At 36.8% G+C, this 17,452-nt stretch overlaps 1 protein-coding gene across 4 annotated transcripts in view; it reads right to left on the bottom strand.

Annotated features, from left to right (window-relative positions):
- The window catches only part of doc2a (double C2-like domains, alpha), a 30,291-nt gene extending 19,042 nt beyond the window's left edge, over positions 1 to 11,249 (bottom strand). The window contains exons 1-2 of one of the 4 annotated variants that reach the window (XM_046865504.1): positions 11,237 to 11,249; positions 10,435 to 10,976 (exon numbers count right to left, since the gene is read on the bottom strand). In XM_046865504.1, coding sequence (XP_046721460.1) covers positions 10,435 to 10,493 — 59 coding nt within the window. In that variant the 5' untranslated portion in view covers positions 10,494 to 10,976; positions 11,237 to 11,249. Of the gene's footprint in view, positions 1 to 2,705; positions 2,824 to 5,328; positions 5,453 to 10,434; positions 11,123 to 11,236 lie in introns of those variants that run through there. The other 3 variants (XM_046865503.1, XM_046865505.1, XM_046865506.1) reach the window with 3 other exon arrangements.
- Positions 11,250 to 17,452: the final 6,203 nt, after the last annotated feature.

Genomic DNA, 17,452 nt, shown 5'->3' with positions numbered 1-17,452 from the left:
AATCCCATTAAAACTAATAGTATTACTGTTACTACTAACATAACAGTTGCTACTATTAATATTACTACTAAAACTTCTATAATAATAATAAAAAAAATAATAATAATAATAATAATAATAATAATAATAATAACAATAACAATAATAATAATATTATATTATTATTATTATATATTTTTTTAAGCAGAATATAAGAAAGTTATAATATAATTGTATATTTTTACCCCAGCAAGTTAAAAAGATGGAAACATTGGCTGTCATGTTGATTTGTTAATTATAATACAGAATTTTTTAATGTGACATCTACATAATTCACATGCATGGAATTCATATTTAAGTACTTTTCTTATCTTCCAAGCTCCATACCCTTATTTTATCTATATTATGAAAATATTATTATTTAAAAAATTTTCCAAATCTTTTTTGTCCTAAAAGCACTGCCTTAACAAACAACCCCTTCTTTTATTGAGTATTACGATGTGTATTTCTTATGTGCTATATTCAAGACATGGGAAATCACAAAAAAACAGACGTTTGACCTACTTGTCCAAATTGCCACTATGGGCCTGCACCTTATTCATATATATAAATACATATACTTGCTTTTGCAGTTGAAAACTGCCAACCTGTTCTATGCATATGGACGTGAGCTGCACACTAATGCAGGTGGCCAATATCTCAGTAATTAAGGCTTGCCTGCTCAAGCAAATCTTTTTGTTTTGTAGCTTCAGTGTAACCTGAGAAATGAATCAGTTCTAAATGTATTGTGAGCTATCGCTTATGGGAGTAAGCAAACCAGAAAAAGAGATGAATAAGGCATGGATATTGAGTGGAAAAGTATTCTTAGAGACAGAAAGTGAGAGACAGAGGGAGAGAGACAGAAAGAGAGAGAGAGAAAGTCATAAAAAGAGAAAGAGGTTTAGACTTTATCCTGCCGCTAACGTCTTATTTCCAGAAAGGCAAGCAAAGGGAGAAAAGTGAGCTTTACTGGGGGATTTATCCAGCTAAAGTTCTAATTTAGTGAGTAGGGGAAAAACAGCATAGAACTTAAGCCTTTATTTTATTAACTGTCACCATCACAGCCCACACAAGAGGAGAAACAGCTTGTTATAGCAAATACTGCTTTCTAAAAAGCAAGCATTCATTTTATTCTGGTTTATACTACAATCAATAATAGGTGAAAAGGAATGAAAAAAGTGTGTCACTGTGAGACAGATTAGCCCCCAACTAGCCTTAGGTATATACACAAGCACGCACACACACACACACACACACACACACACACACACACACACACACACACACACACACAAACCACACAAACACACACAAACACACACACACACACGCACACAAGTCAATCTGTCCTGTATGTCAGTTTTACATTCTGACTTTGACATGTGTCACATCTGGTGGCTGTGACATGCTGCTCATCATTATAACAAAAAAAGAGAATACAGAGACCATGTACCAGCACGGCTAATAACATCATGGCACATACATGCAAACAAGATTAGCAATTAGCCCCGGATTATTGCATTCTTACATGTCTGATATCAATTGTCCTTCTTAGCACTATACCACATTGCAATCATGTTTTATTGTAATATAATCTTCCAAAACACACTGTATAATTTTTTTTATTTTTAGTGTTTTTCGTATTTGTATTTCATAGTAATTGAACAAAACTGTAAATCCTTTACAACAGTAATTATTTAACATTTTATTACATTTGGAAAATGGAGCTGTCATGTATAATGTTGAATCTTGATTGACATGATGATTTCTAAAGAGACTGTCAGGCTATAATTCAAAGCAAACTCAACTGCTATGAACATAACGGATTGAAAACTGGGGTTGTCATGACTTAGGGATTAAATAATTTAATATTAACTGAACTGTTAGAAAATCAATATCTGCCTATCGCTTCCCCTGTAACAACAGTCATTTTTATACATTCTCTCTTAAAAAAAAACATTTTTACCTTGTGAATAGCATTTTAATAAAACATCACAGAGCTCTGTTCTGAGTGGGGTGAGGAGAGCAAAGATCATTTCTGGTTCATAAAAAAATATAAACAGAAACCTGAATAGAGGAACCTGACTTTTTCAGCTATATGCGGTTACAACCCAATTGTTAACACCAATTTTTAGAGATACACAAATATATAGGATGCTTTGAATGTGCTAGAATAAATCCCAAACCTGCTGCACGATGACAATGCCTCTGTACACATGGTGAGATAACCATATCTAAATGAACATATGGTTTACATGGGTTGGAGTGGAAGGTTTGCCTACTGAACACATTTGGGTTAATTTTGAACGCTGAGTGCACAGACCTCCTCACATTACATCAGTACCTGACTTTACTAACACCCTAATGGCTGAATGAGCATAAATCTCTACAAGTGCATACCAAAATCTACAGGATCTCCCCATAAGGGTGGAGTTTATTATAACAGCAAATTGGGACTAAATGTAGAATGGGATGTTCAAAAAGCCACACAAATAATATGGTCAACTGCATATAAATAAATCTATATGCAAACTTAGCAAACAGCATATTTAAATCATGAATGGTTCTATATTGTTTAATAATAAATAAATAAATGAATAAATGAATAAATAGAACATTTTAAAAAAACAATAATAATAATAATAATAATAATAATCATGGTCCAATAATAATTATGTATTATTTACCAAAGTCTTCAGTGTTAGCATCATGTTACAGTCAATAATATTTCCTCTGTGAGAAGGTGTTATACACAGGGGACCTTGACTTGCAATTTCTAGTTATGGAAGCGCAGGCATGGTCAAACACTGGTTGATGAATAGAGGGTGGATCCAGAGGAAGTGAACTATTAGGATCACACACCTGGGCTGAGTTTTGATAACAAGGGTTCTCTGTTCAGTTGAGCAGTGGAAGGGATACAATTTCAAGAGAGAAAGGTGAGCCTGCATGTGCCCTTGTTTCCACACTAGTTTCTTGTGGGTATTTTCTGGTTTGTTTGTTTGTTTGGGGTTTACTGTCAACTGTTCAACAACTGTTTATCATTAGCAACATCTGTTTATAATTGCTATTATTTAAGCCATAGAAGGAAATAACATGTAGCATGAAATTTAACTATAAATTATCATCTTTATCAATTTGCTAGGGTGCAAGAGAAAGAAAACACTTTTTGCAAAAATATTAATCCACTCCAGCATCATAATGGTGCAATTTATTTAACTATAACACCTTTCATGTCATATTGTTTGGTTATATACACAATTTGAATCACTTACATGCAGACATGACGCTGTTACAGAAGAAGGCAATCTTCTGATAAACTCAAGGTTTATCTTTTAGTAAAGTTTCCTTAATATGATGGGTTGCATTTCTGGACCAGAAATCTTTAATGTATCTCTCTTAATTTTTAATTGTGTAAACGGCAAAATGAGTGGATTGGACATGCAATGTGCATTAGTACAGTATATAGTTTCAATTTCACAATACTTTATTTACCACATCATGGAAGACTAAAAGTGTGTGTAAAAGGAGTCAACACACAGGAACACACACACACACACACACACACACACACACACACACACACACACACACACACACACACACACACACACGCACACACACACTGCGTCCAAGTGTGCTTGTGTGCTTGAACTGACTGCAGTAACCCCTTCTGCAGATTGAGCTTGGAGCTGACAGCGCCACTGCTTTATAGCTGCTAGCTCTGTCAAATCATTGTGTATGGGTGTGTGTGAGCATGTGTGTGTTTGTGTGGGACTAATTGAATGAGTGTCAGTCTAGCTGAGAGTGGATCACAGCAAGTGATGAAATAGGACGTTAGAGGGATATCGCTGAGCACATGAGTGTGAGGGATGGCAGAAGAAAGAAGTGTATGTGTGTGTTTGTGCATGTGCATGTGTGTGTGTAGTAATGACAGTAGGTGGTCAGCAGTGTTCATTATGGTGGTTGGCAGTGTGGGGGAATCTAGCTGTATTGGAAAGCACTCCGAGTGCCTGTGAGGACTGGGCAGCATGTCGAAGCTTGCCAAAACTGCTAATCACGTCCACTCAAGCCTCGATTCTTAACAAATACATCATCATGAAATGCAATGGGATCAACATAACATGTCATTCTTATTTCAGCTAGTGATTCGTTCCAGCCTGAATAATTCCAGTGTATATTGCTCAGTCTGTCTGAGTTCATTTAAAATCATTCTGTGCCCAGATTGATCACAGGTGTTTTAATTCAGTCTTCCTTTCCAAGACATTTGACTACATATAAAAGTACCTGTTGGAGCTTGAGCCATTTAAGATGGATACGAGTGGCCCAGAATTAGTTTAAAATCCAAGGTGTTGGCTTTTCAGACACTTCTGCTGCAATTATCTCTGCTGAAAGATCAGCATCTTCATATCTATCCTCTTACCTTTCCTCCATGCTGGATCTATAACATTGTTTCTATAGTTTTTGTCTGCTCATGTGTTGATTTTTTTTTTAAGATCTTTACAAACCACCCCCCCCAACACCACCACCAACACCACCACCACCACTCCTGCTGCTGTCTGCATCAGTTTATGTATTGCAATGCTACTTAAGCATATATCACTTTTCTTTCAAACACCCGAATTTACGCACGATACCCCAAAGACACGTGTACATTGGCTCATCATTCTTACTGTCACCCTTACTTCTCCTTCTTTTTTTAGAATATCCTCCTTGGCTCTGATGAAAAGCAGAAAGCCAGCAACAGGGAGAAAATAGAGCAATATGAAGAGAAAGACAGAGATAGAAGCAGTAAAGTGCAATAGAAACTCATTTGGCTAGAAGCTAGAAATTGCAGCACGTTCTTGAAGTGGCAAAATCGTAAAAAAAAGCCCATTTACTACTTAATATATTAAGTAAGAGTTCTCAGGTAACAACATGGCATTAAGGCCATTATTGCCCAATAAATATTCTTTACTCTTTCAATTTCAGTTCCACTATAGTTACTTAATTATACAGAAAGAAATATGGTTGAGATAAATAAGGGTTGTAAAGAGATGCCATAGGGAGGAGGAGACAGCTGTATATAAAGAGAGAGTAAAAGAAGAAGAGAACTCTATTGGAACAATTCTTAAACAATCCATTACAATGACACCAATTACAAGAAAATTGTTAATGCATAAAGGAAGCCAAAACACCATGAAAAACAAGAGGAGATGACAAATAATAATTGAAACAAATGAAAGACATAGATATATTTATCTTTATCCAAAGCCCAGGAAGCACAGGAAGTTTTCAGAGAAAGGGACTAATTAGAAGGATTCCTTCACTTACCTCCGATTGCGTGAGTATAAAAGAGTCCCTCATAAAACAAGTGGATTCCAAAGCTTACAGGTCTGCACTAACAGGTGGTGTGAGAGAATGAGAAAGAGAGCATGAGAGACAGAGAGAGAAAGGAGGAGGAAGGGGGTAGAGGAGAGGCAGAGCGATGGAGAGAGTGGGGACGAGGCAGAGATGGAGGAGTAAATGTGTATCAGATGGTAGATACATTTCTAAAACTGTAAGAAGAGGTATAACAGGAGGTAAGGAGAGGTTGTGTGTCAGTAGAGGATGGTAGCGGGAGAAGAAGAAGATTAAGAAGAAGAAAATGAAGATGAAGTGAACAGCGACTGTAAGAAGTGAGAAGTTGAGTTAAGGCAAAATGCTGAGTGAGAAGATGCGCAAGGCTGCATCGCATAGGAGGGAGAATTTTATTTTCTGAGCTGCTGCTACTAATTCCCAGTTCTCTGCGCACTCATCTTCTGCAATTCTCCCCCATATTTCCCCCTCTGCCACTTCCACATGTTCCCTCTCATTTTTTCCTGGACACTTCAATTCACTGGCATTCTTCCAATATCATTCCGGACAGTGTGCATTTGTTGTGTCAACCTCAATGAATATCCCTGTGCGCATTAAGATTCTGTCCAGCTTCCTACTGTCTCTGCTTATGACTGCATTTTAACTGTGTGTGTGTGTGTGTGTGTGTGTGTGTGTGTGTGTGTGTGTGCGCGTGTGTGTGCGTGTCTGTGTGTGTTCTTGCAAGGAAGCGTGTGAGATTTATCCCTGATCCAGGAAGCATGTAGCAGCAACATTGTGCTGTGCCTCATAAGCACCAGGCAGCAGCATCTGTCTTTCTCTCTATATAATTTGCTCTAATGATGCCTAATGATACATGTGTGAAGACATGGATTCAGGATAACCAGTTTCTAAACCCCTCCTCTGTTTAATTTCCTTTCTTTCTCTTTCCCCCCCGGTCTCTGCCTTCTTTTCCATCTCTTTCCGTGGTCAGTGACATGATGGTAAGCAGCGTTCTCCAGAGTGAGCAATCTCTCCGTTTCATTTTAATAACATCTTTAACTCTGATGCAGCACGTCTTCTGTCTATCTGTCCATGGCTTCTTTTCCTCCACTTTGCCTTGGCACCCCATACATCACTCCTCTGTTCCTGCAATTTTCCACCATGCTTCTTTGGTTGATGGATTGTTATCTCTGACATAGTTACCTGTCTGTGAGCATACGTGCGCTTGTCGAACATTTCCTCTCTCTTTCATCTCCTTGTCTTCTTGTCATCTTGCTTCCCACAATGATCTCCAGGCCTCCCAGAGGAATGTATTGGCTATTTATTAAAACTCATAGACTGCCTTATCACTTCCAGATCAGCTCACTGCACAGATGTAATGAAAGTAAATAGTGATATCCCCTTGTCTTGAAGGCTTGAAGTCCAGCTTGGTGTGTCATATCCAATGGCCTCTGAACTCCTTGGCAAATCAAGCAGAAGCATGACACCAATCAAAGCCATGCTACCAATCATCAAGGGTGTTAACTGCATCGCTTTAATTAACATTTGTTCATTTAGCACACTGGTGCATGTCAAAAAGGTTATGGGTATCTCCAGACCCTTGAGACGCAGAGACATTTGACTGAAATAGGGACATGGATGAGATTTTCTCTACTCTTAGCAGCTATGAAAGCGCTGTACAGACCGCCATTGCTAGTGACTAGCGTGAATTTGACTTTTATTGCGTCTTTAATACTTCATAACGCACTGCGGATATTGCAGAGATAAACATCACTGGCCTTAGTTGACTGAATTAAAACAGGCAAATTCAAAGCAAATCATTTGAATAAAGCATTAATCCATGCTATTAAAGTAATTAAAAAGCCACAGAGGCAATAAATATTTTACAATCGATCTTGAATCTGGTCAATTTTAAGCACGATTCTGTGTGTGTGTGTGTGTGTGTGTGTGTGTGTGTGTGTGTGTGTGTGTGTGTGTGTGTGTTTGTGTTTGTGTGAAGCTTTCAACCTGACTGTGTTACTTCTGTTATTGAATTCATTTTTTTTCTAAACAGTTTCCAAACTTTTATAGTTTCCAAAATGTCATCCTAGTACACCTGTTCTGATTGTTACCATTACATCCAAATAGTTTAAAAAGGAGCCAAACTGAAGCAGGAATCCATGCTGTTACATGTGTGAAGCTCTCTGCAGCAGACGGTGTTGGGGTTTTGCTATTAAAGCCAGCGTTGCTATGTGTTATTAAAGCCAGCATTGTGCAATATCCATTTGCCAGACTTTCACACTGCTGCCAGAAGCGGTGGGTTTCAGCCAAGCACACCTGTTCTAATCATCACTACATTTTCTAAATAGTATAAATAATCAGAAATAATTCAGGAATGTAGTGCTGAATTTTGATTTTATTTATTTATTTATTTTTCTTTTACATTGTGGCAATTAATCTACTTGCCCAGAAAAACTCAAAGAAGTGGAACTCAATTCCACTTGACTCTGGTTCAATCTAGCAGAGCTGAAAAACAATACAAACCAAATACATCCGTTCAAATATTCATATCAGTTTCAGTGGTGGGAAGGCATGACACACGTTGCATCAGTTCATCTGCACCACATCTAGACCTCGCTGAATGTAATGAAATGCAGCAGTGAAGTAAACTAGAGAGAAAACTCAAGGAAAGTTGTATAAAGAAATGTCAGCGGGAACACAGCATTCGAGTGACAGTGACACTATTCTAAACAGACATAAGGAAGTCCCCTAAACTCTAGTGAGCAGGTTATGTATTGACTCTTCCGACACATTTGCAGTGGTCAATTACAGAAATTCTGAAGAAACAGAGCCGAGTGTTTATATTTGCCAGAAAGGAAGCAATAGAGAAAGAGAGAGTGAAAGAAGGAATGCACTAGGCAAGAGCATGAAAGTACAATGTATTATAAGAGGAGTGAAGATTGTAATCTGAATTAAATTGAACCTGAATTGTTGTCATGTCAATTAATTAAGCCTCATTAGGTCCAATAAGGATGATTCTCATCATTGCAACACTGGTAATCTCAGGAAGCCTGATAGTTGTCAATAAGCACAAGATTTACGGTGTTTGGATGAAAACAGCAAGAGGCAGGAGGTAGAGTTGAGGAAATTTAGAGATAAATAGAGAGGGATAGAAGCAGCAGGTGAGCGGGTGAAAGAGCATTTGGAAGTAAATGGCATGGTATGGTGAGGGTAATGAACCAGAAAAAGGAGGTGGAGGAGATGTGAAAAGAGAACTGCAACATTAACAGTGAGGGCATCAGGGTAACATCTTGCAGTCCTGTAGCCAACCAATGACCAAAATGCATGTAGCATGTACTGATTTCACTAATTAAGTCCTCTGCTCAGAGAAGCAAACTAACTGTGTGTATTTTTATATATATATGTATTCTGCAGAAAGAATATCAGGACTTCTCTTTTTTTCCTCACAGCGAATCAGATTTAATATTCTATTATTTTATAACTTATCTAATTTTGCTATGATCATTTTCAAGATTGAAATTTCACAGTCTTTGTGAAAAGGTTTGTAAAGGGTTCTTTGCTGTAACTGGAACAATCTCTGATATAAAGCAACAACTGGACAATATTTATGATTCTTGAGTTAACCTGGAGGAACCTGCTGCTTGAATGATGTCTAAATATTAGTGTTTGGATTCTGGGCAATTCCAATTTATTCCTTAGAAGCCTACATCAATGATGGTTAAAGTGGGAGGGTCTGTGACATATGAATTGCCTCAAACCATTTCATTCCAGGGCACATATAAGCCATGATTATAGTTGTGAATAGCGGGTAATGAACTGATGGGTGGTTGCTGAACTAAACATCATTACCCGGCTTCATAACAAAGCAATGGAGTGGAACTTCAAGAGCCCTCTATATCATACAATACACTTATATGAGCAATATCAAAAGTTTGGGAGCACACAATTGTACAGAATATCTTTGTATGCTTACAATTTCCTTTCACTCAAGCTAGGTTGCCTAAACCTAAACATATCCCAGCACATTTTCCACTGTGCACGATGCAGTGTCCAAGACAACATGGTTAGCCAATGTTTGAGTTGAAAAGCTTAAGTGTCCTGCAGAGCTCTAAACCTCAACCTCACTGAACAGCTTTGAGGTGTAGCTGGAATGTTAAATACACCCCAGGCCTTGCTTGACATCAGTGACTTACCTTACAAATGCTCTTGTGGCTAAAGAAATGTCCACAAAAAGTCTACAAAATGTAGTGGATAATATGGCAACACACATTTGACTAAATAGTGATTATCTTAAACTTGTATTTAATGGTAAATTGTATTCCTTGCATTCTTATATCATTTATTTATCCTTTATTCATCATTAGAATATGTTTTATCATAGAGGATCCAGAGCATATCACAGAAACACAAGACATGCAATGGGATTCACCGTTAATGTGACCATGCACAAACACAAATACTTCCCCACACTCATTTATAACTAGAGGTAATATAGTGAAGCCAATCAACCTTCTAGCATGTTTTTGGAAGGGTGAAGGAAACTAAGGAACACAGAGGAAAGCCATGTGAGCTTTATCAACAACTTACAAGTTTTTTGTTAATGATGGATGATGGTTTGAAATTATATCAGTGACACTCATGCATTTCCCACAATAAGTTCCTTATTTCCTAAGCTTGGATTCAAGCATAATTAGTATGAATCTAACTTTTGAATACTGTTTAAAGAATATAAATACTGTAGTAGATTAAAGAATAGCTGTTAATATTATACACAATGTTTTGAATTTAAGACATTGGAAATTTGATCCAGATGCAAAAAGTTAAACTGTTTCTTTAAGTTCGCAGTATTACTTTGCCTCTCTCTCTCTCTCTCTCTCTCTCTCTCTCTCTCTCTCTCTCTCTCTCACACACACACACACACACACACACACACACACACACACACACAAACCAGCTGTTAATTGCTTTGTTTACTTATTGCTGTGCTGTGGCTCTAGCAGATGTTTCCACCAAATGAAATAATTGACATTTGCATTTCATTTCACATTGTGTCTTCGACTCTCATAATGTCTTCTGCTCTCTTTTAGACAGACACCTGCTCACCTGCACAACCTGGCCAGAGGAAGCAGTCTTGTGGATTTTTCGACGCACCTTGGCCGCATGCACGCCAAGAAGAATGGTCTGTGCTCCCCATGGGCTCTTTTGGAATTTCCAAAGGCTAGTTGCTAGGCAACAGGCTGTGTTTTTCCAACCACCAGTAGCGAGAAGAGCAGAAAGAGAGATAGCCAAAGGGGGAGGGGGCAGGAACATGGGAAACTGAACTGAATTGGGGTGCACTCGCTTTTGAACTTGCTCATGGTTTCATTCTGTACTCTGTCTCGCTGTCTGAGGACTAAACTTAAGAGCCTGTACTTATCTTTCAGCCAGCTCATTAACTTTAATCCTGAATTTAACATCAAAGAGTGCTTCATACTGAAGGTTCGCATATTGTGAAATGGAAGCAGGGGCGTTCTGGGTAGTCCAGGAATAATGCAATTCAGTGCAATACCAGTGATGTTCATTGTTCCTCAAAATGGAATTTGAATAGAAACAAGTCTTCAAGTAGATCTTGGGCCGCATCTGAAGCGCACGGTCAAAGCAAGTGTCTGTAAAAAAAAAAAATGAAACATTTTTCTTTTAGCAGTATGTACTTCATGTACTCATGTTTAAATGTGGGAATTTTGTTGGCATAGCAGAAGTCCAGAATAATTTTTTTGTTGTGATAAATACAAGCTTTAAAGATTAAAGCATGAATGACAATGCTAAAAGATTTTGTTATATATTACGATTGTTTATATCAACTCATCATAATATTGCAGATGATTGAATCATGATTGCAAGTGATCACATTAGAAAAGTGTCTTACAGTTCATATTCATTTGATAAGATAATCTTCTTCTCTTCTTCTTCTTCTTCTTCTTCTTCTTCTTCTTTCGACTGCTCCCATTAGGGGTCGCCACAGTGGATCATCCTGCTTCATACTACTCTGTCCTCAACATCTGCCTCTTTCAAAACAACAACCTGCATGTCTTCCCTCACCACATCCATAAACCTCCTCCTTAGTCTTGCTCTTTTCCTTCTTCCTGGTGGCTCCATCCTCAGCATCCTGTTACCGATGTACCCCATGTCCCTCCTCCCCATGTCCAAACCACTCATTAGATAAGATAATGAGTAATTACAATTTTTTTTTACTATTTTAAATGAAACAAATTAATGGATCGTCTATTACTTTCAGGGACACTTAAAAAAATATTTTCAAATTTTACTAATTAAATTTTTTTTTTCTATCATGATTTCTTTTCCCAGTAAAACATTTGAATTTTTACCCAGTGAACAAGCTTTGAACATAATACACAGTCCTCATATTTCATAAAATTATGGAGTGTAAAATTATACTACATGCTAATAAGATGCAGCTGATTGAATGTTTCTACATGCTAATGAAATGCTGCCAGTTTATTTTCACAGTTGTCTTCTGCTGATCAATGTTTCATAATCAAACAAAACCATCTGAGCTTGTCAGAATTTATGGGCTTCTGGACTCCATGGAATATTTCGCCCTGGGCATTTTATGTAACAGACACCAGTGACAATCACAGCATGTGTTTAAAGAGAAACAGAGGTCAGCTCTGAAGAAGGAGATGGATGGGATTCAGGGTCTCACATTTTCGGTTTATACTTAAAAAGCTCTTGGCCATAAAAAAAAGTCATATGTTTATTTATTAACATTTATTTTACTCTTTTCAAACATTCTTAATCGGTTGCTAAGACACTAGGGCTTTTTCTCAGTGCGAAAAATGTGAAGAATGTTCAGACATTGGACTTTGGATCAGAAAGTCACGAGTTCAAATTCTAGCACTGCCAAGCTTCCGAACATACAAGACCCATAATTATCAACTGCTCAGTTCTATGAAATGAATTAAATGTACATCACTCAGGATTTGAGCGTCTGCCAAATGTCATAAATTTAACATCTGCAATTGTTGCTTTCATGTGAAAAAGTTAAGTCTTTGTATTTATTCATGTTATTCTGAGGGTCATATTCTACTGCACATTTAGTTGAAATATAAAAGTAATCATGTTCTTTTTCTTCTTCTTTCAGCTTCTCCCATTAGGGGTCACCACAGCTGACCATCCGTCTCCATACCCCCCTGTTCTCTACATCGGCCTCTTTCACACCAACTACCTGCATGTCTTCCCTCACCACATCCATGAACCTCCTCCTAGGCCTTCCACTTTTCCCTCTTCCTGGTGGCTCCTTCCTCAACATTCTCCTACTGATAAAACCCATGTCCCTCCCCTGCACATGTACTAACCATAAACATTTTTAATCATGTTCACTGTCATAAAATAAAGCATGAAGTATTTTTTATATTAAATAGCACCATAAACACATCTGGTTAATTTTGCGATTGGTACTTCCCTTAATTCTTAGGTACTATAATCACTGGTAGAACCAGAACATGTTGATTTGGCAAACCATTATGAAAAGAGAGCTTGAAAGGTTGAGGGAATTGATGTGGTTTTAAAGTCAAAACAGATGGTCAAGCTAAACGTTCATTCTTTTGCATGGTTTCCTATTCAGTCTTTGTCAGTTTTTTGATATTTAATTAAAAAAAAAAAAATGTAATTGTTTTCAAAACCTTCAACCTTCAAATCCTTTTAAGTGGTCATGTTTTTTGGGTCTGTTTAGACTTACTTAGTTCTGTGTTGTTTAATGTAGGGCCAAAGTGCTACATTAAACAATTGAGATTGAGAAACCAGAAGGCAATATGTTAAACAATGCATTTGAATCTGTAGGTTAATATATCTTTGGTCATGTAAAGCATGCACTATACTAGTGCCTGTGTATGAACTTGACTTTTTTAAGACTTGTTCTTCTCAGAGTGTGGCCCATGTACCAGCCCCCACAGACGACCATATATAACGTAATCATCTGAGCTATTGAGATTTTTTAGTCAAAAGGAGCATTTAATGTTAATAATACATATTAATATAAAACTAAAAAACTTTCTTTCGTCTTCTCCCATTAGAAGTCGCCACAGCGGATCATCCGCATGTTTAATTTGGCTCATGTTTTTACGCTGGATGCCCTTCCTAACGCAACCCTCCCCATTTATCCGAGCTTGGGACCGGCACTAAGGCTTGTGCAACCCTAATGGCTGGGGTTGGTTCCCTGACCGGGGATCGAACCTGGGCCGCAGCGTTGAGAGCGCCGCATCCTAACCACTAGACCACCAGGGAACCTAATAATACATATTAATATAATTGATAAAATAAAAGGTACATGAATGTATTATTTGTAATTTACAAACTTAAAATTAACTTAATGTACCATATATACTGTTTGAATCAAAGCATGTTACAGCACATGTATTTCCTATGGATACCAAAAGGTTTGCTCACACAATGAAACTCTTTACTTTTATTTGCTGAAGTGAAAGTAATTCAACATTTTATTTGTTGTAGGTTGTTTTGTTTGTTGTGTTTTTTTGTAAGTTTTTTCCCTTTTGTTTTAGGATTCACCAACTGTTTTCAATTGGTAAAAAGGTCTATGGTGATACTTGTGTCAGAGGACGGGAAATGAATCCTTTACCATGCTCTGTTCACATCATGTGGGACACTGAGCTGTGAAACTACATCACAAAGATTACACGGTGACTCTTATCAAAGCCGTCCCATACAAACACACCTAACATGTCCTTTCCAGAAGGGTTTCACAACCTGGGGTTAATGATGGCATTGCAGGCGGTTTGTAAGACTGGGATGCAAATGTCAATGTCACATTAAGTAAAATTTTCTTTCTTTAAGTACAGCAAGAAATATTTCAGATTTGGACAGCGAGAAGGCCAAACCCCTGGAAACTTGTCTGCTATGTCTAAAGCAGCTTTTTAATATAAGTATCATGCTTTCTTCAAAAGACATTAGAAACTCAATGAAAGTTGAGACAAGGTTATGTAAATCAAAACAGCAACAGGAGATGGAAATGATGTGGGGGAAAAACAAACAAACTTGAAAATATATATACTTTTTAAAAAGTAATACATTTACTTAATGTGAACATGTTTAACATATGGTGGTATATGCAGCGGTTCAGTTGATTAAAAAGTTGGAAACAAAAACACTGTAAAATATAAAATTACCAGAAGACCAGATGATGCCCCAGGCTCATGTTTAGCAGGAGGGAACTGCAGGTTTGACTCAGTGACCTTTAATAAACTCAAACACACCTTTAAAACTGAACAACTAATATATTTTTAATTGTAGCATGTAGTATTTTAACTGTATTGCTTTTTTTACTGGCACACACCTCAACAACCACCTCAGGCTTTGTAAAATATTTAGCGCATTTAACCAAATCAATATTTACTTTATCATGAAGCAGAAGAATATGAAATAATTCAGTGAATTTTACATCAGCACTTGAAAGAAAACATTTGAAAACACCTCTCTGTGAACATCATGTTTTTATATCTTTAACAAACCACGGAGGTTATTCATTCTCACACCTCAAAATTATGAATTGTCAATAACAGGAGCTATGACAGTGATAAAATATTTATATGTTTATATATTGGGGAGACAATTGTGAACATTAAAGACTACCTATTCCTGATTCTTTTATTCTGTTCTGCATAGAGCCATACAACAAAATGATTTTAGGAACTGGTTTAAACTAGAAGCTTTTAGGGAGCAATCCAAATTAAATATTTCAATGATTATCTTTTCTAGAGAGTAACTGCTAAATGAAACACCACTGATGCATAGCTACTTCGGGTTCATTTAGATTTTCTGAGGGTTGAATTTGCTGGACCTTACAAAAGTCCACATTTCTACAAAAAATGATCAACAAAAAATGTTTTGCTAATACATTAGTTATGTTACATTTCTTTAGGTTAGAATTACATTTTGTTGTAGTTCATTGACACAGTTTTAAAGCTTGATTGAACAATCATGATACTCTGCGTCCATGGCAATGTGTTGTGTAACTATCTAATATGAATCGAATTAATATTAAATTAACCAGCAATGGATATTGCCTCACTTTCTATTTCCTCTCACCTTGAGCCATGTATACCATGTTGGCATAAAGTTAAGACAAGACATTGTTATAAACTACTGTAGATTACTAATCACTCAATATTTTCTGTTAGTATTAAGATGGGCCTCAAACTGGTTCTCTAAACACATTCCTATGTTGTCTGGTCAGTGTCTATAGGCTCTTTATGTTGCAAGTATGTAAGTTATACAGCAAGTCTTTGTCTGGGCTCACTCATCTCTGTCTTCTAACCCAATCAGAAACAGCTTTAGCTCAGGTTTTTTTCAGTGTGTTCACCCTGACCAAGAAAGGCACCATGGGCATCGTAGATTGTATGGAAAACCTCTTCATGAATTAAGTTTTGTTTGGGCAGGATAAAAATCTAACATTTTCTTTCTTCTCACATATGAAAAAAAAGTATTGACTGAAAGCACATGAACAATAATCTATCAGTCCATGATTGTAAATGAAATGTAATGAAATTCAATAAAAGACAGAAGATGACAATGAGAGAATACACCAAAAATCAAGCAAATCATACCAGAAAAATGCCCTGGTTTTGGTCTGATGTTTCACAGGAACATTAGAAACATGATATGTTTACATTGTCTCTGCTTTAATATACCAGTAATGACCAACAAAAAAACACCAATTCTAGCACTCTTAGAGAATGTCATGCGTGTGATCCGTATACAAATATGACTGTCGGCCCTGGAAGTGGATGCAATTACTCTTTTTTCAGTATTCATTGTATATTCATGTTTCTACAGCTTCCATTGTTAAAGTACAATTCCTGGTTTAACACCCAGAAGGTTAAATGGATTTGACCCAAGTTACAATGTTCAATTTAAATGCTTCATTTATATGAATCACTTTTGTATTTCTTTGGAGAAAGAGAAAATACAAGAACCTGTTTTGCATCGAGCTGTCATTTACTTTTATTTCAAACGCTCCAAATGAAATGCAGTAGCACTTTAGGTAATCCTCTGAGATTCTCATTTCCATATTGCGGCTTACTGTTTCGAAATGTTTACTACTTCACTGATATTAGCCTACTGCCACCTCTTGGTCACTGTCAACTAAAGAATACAAGCAACTGTGACTAGCTTTTATTGAGGTTTCTAAAGGTATTTTCAAACTTGGTCCATTTCAGTCTTCCATGTGGTCTCAGTACTTAGCATTTTTCTGTGCATGTCTGAATACAAAGTAACCTCAAGACACCTTAAAAGTGACCCACAAGTGAACCATACGCAGACCACATTCAGAAGTGGTCTGAGAATGGAGCGTTTGTAGTTCATTTGATTTGTACAATGTGAGAACATATTGGTTTCAGACTGCTTTATATTTGGCTTTATAGATACCAATCTTGAGAGTTGCTGTACCTGCTGCATTAAGCTTCAGTTTCTGTCTCAGAAAAACTATTCAAATCACTTTTTGCAGGGCTATTTAGTCCTACAAGAGAGCAACAAGGCAGCTAAGCTAATAGAGCTTCTTTTTAACAGATCGCTCATTGGTAGTCAGCAGTAATAAGTTTACTGGTTAGTACTGTATAATACTAAAAGCATACAGTATGTATGTCTATATATTATATATGTATGCATAGACAATGTCTATCTCCATCCACTCCCACCAGCCAGTATCATAAGTTTTGAGCTGATTATGATTCAGCTTAAAAGATATATATATTTCTGATATTTGAAATATGTCTGATATTTCACCTAAAATCTGTTTTTCATCCATATATTTTTTTAATCAAACGTCAATTTCCTGGGAGACCCGTGCCCACTTGTAGACCACTTGCATCTAGTTACCTTTCAGGTACACTTCATGGATCATTTTAAAAAATTAAGTGAAAAAACCCTAAGACTAAAGTTGAGGTGAATACAAATTTACCAGTTTTATCCAATTTACTAAATTTGGAAGGAAAAAAAAACATTTCATGCTTGCTTGTGAGTATACTGACTGGAAGATCTTTTTTGTTTAAATTCATGTACTGGTGGTACTGATCTTTACATTCAATCATGCAAAAAAATAAATGACAGA

The sequence above is a fragment of the Silurus meridionalis genome, chromosome 14 (genome assembly GCF_014805685.1).
Source record: "Silurus meridionalis isolate SWU-2019-XX chromosome 14, ASM1480568v1, whole genome shotgun sequence".
Lineage (NCBI taxonomy): Eukaryota > Metazoa > Chordata > Actinopteri > Siluriformes > Siluridae > Silurus > Silurus meridionalis.
The sequence above is the reverse complement of the archived record's forward strand: the minus strand, read 5'-3'. Positions and strand labels throughout refer to the sequence as shown.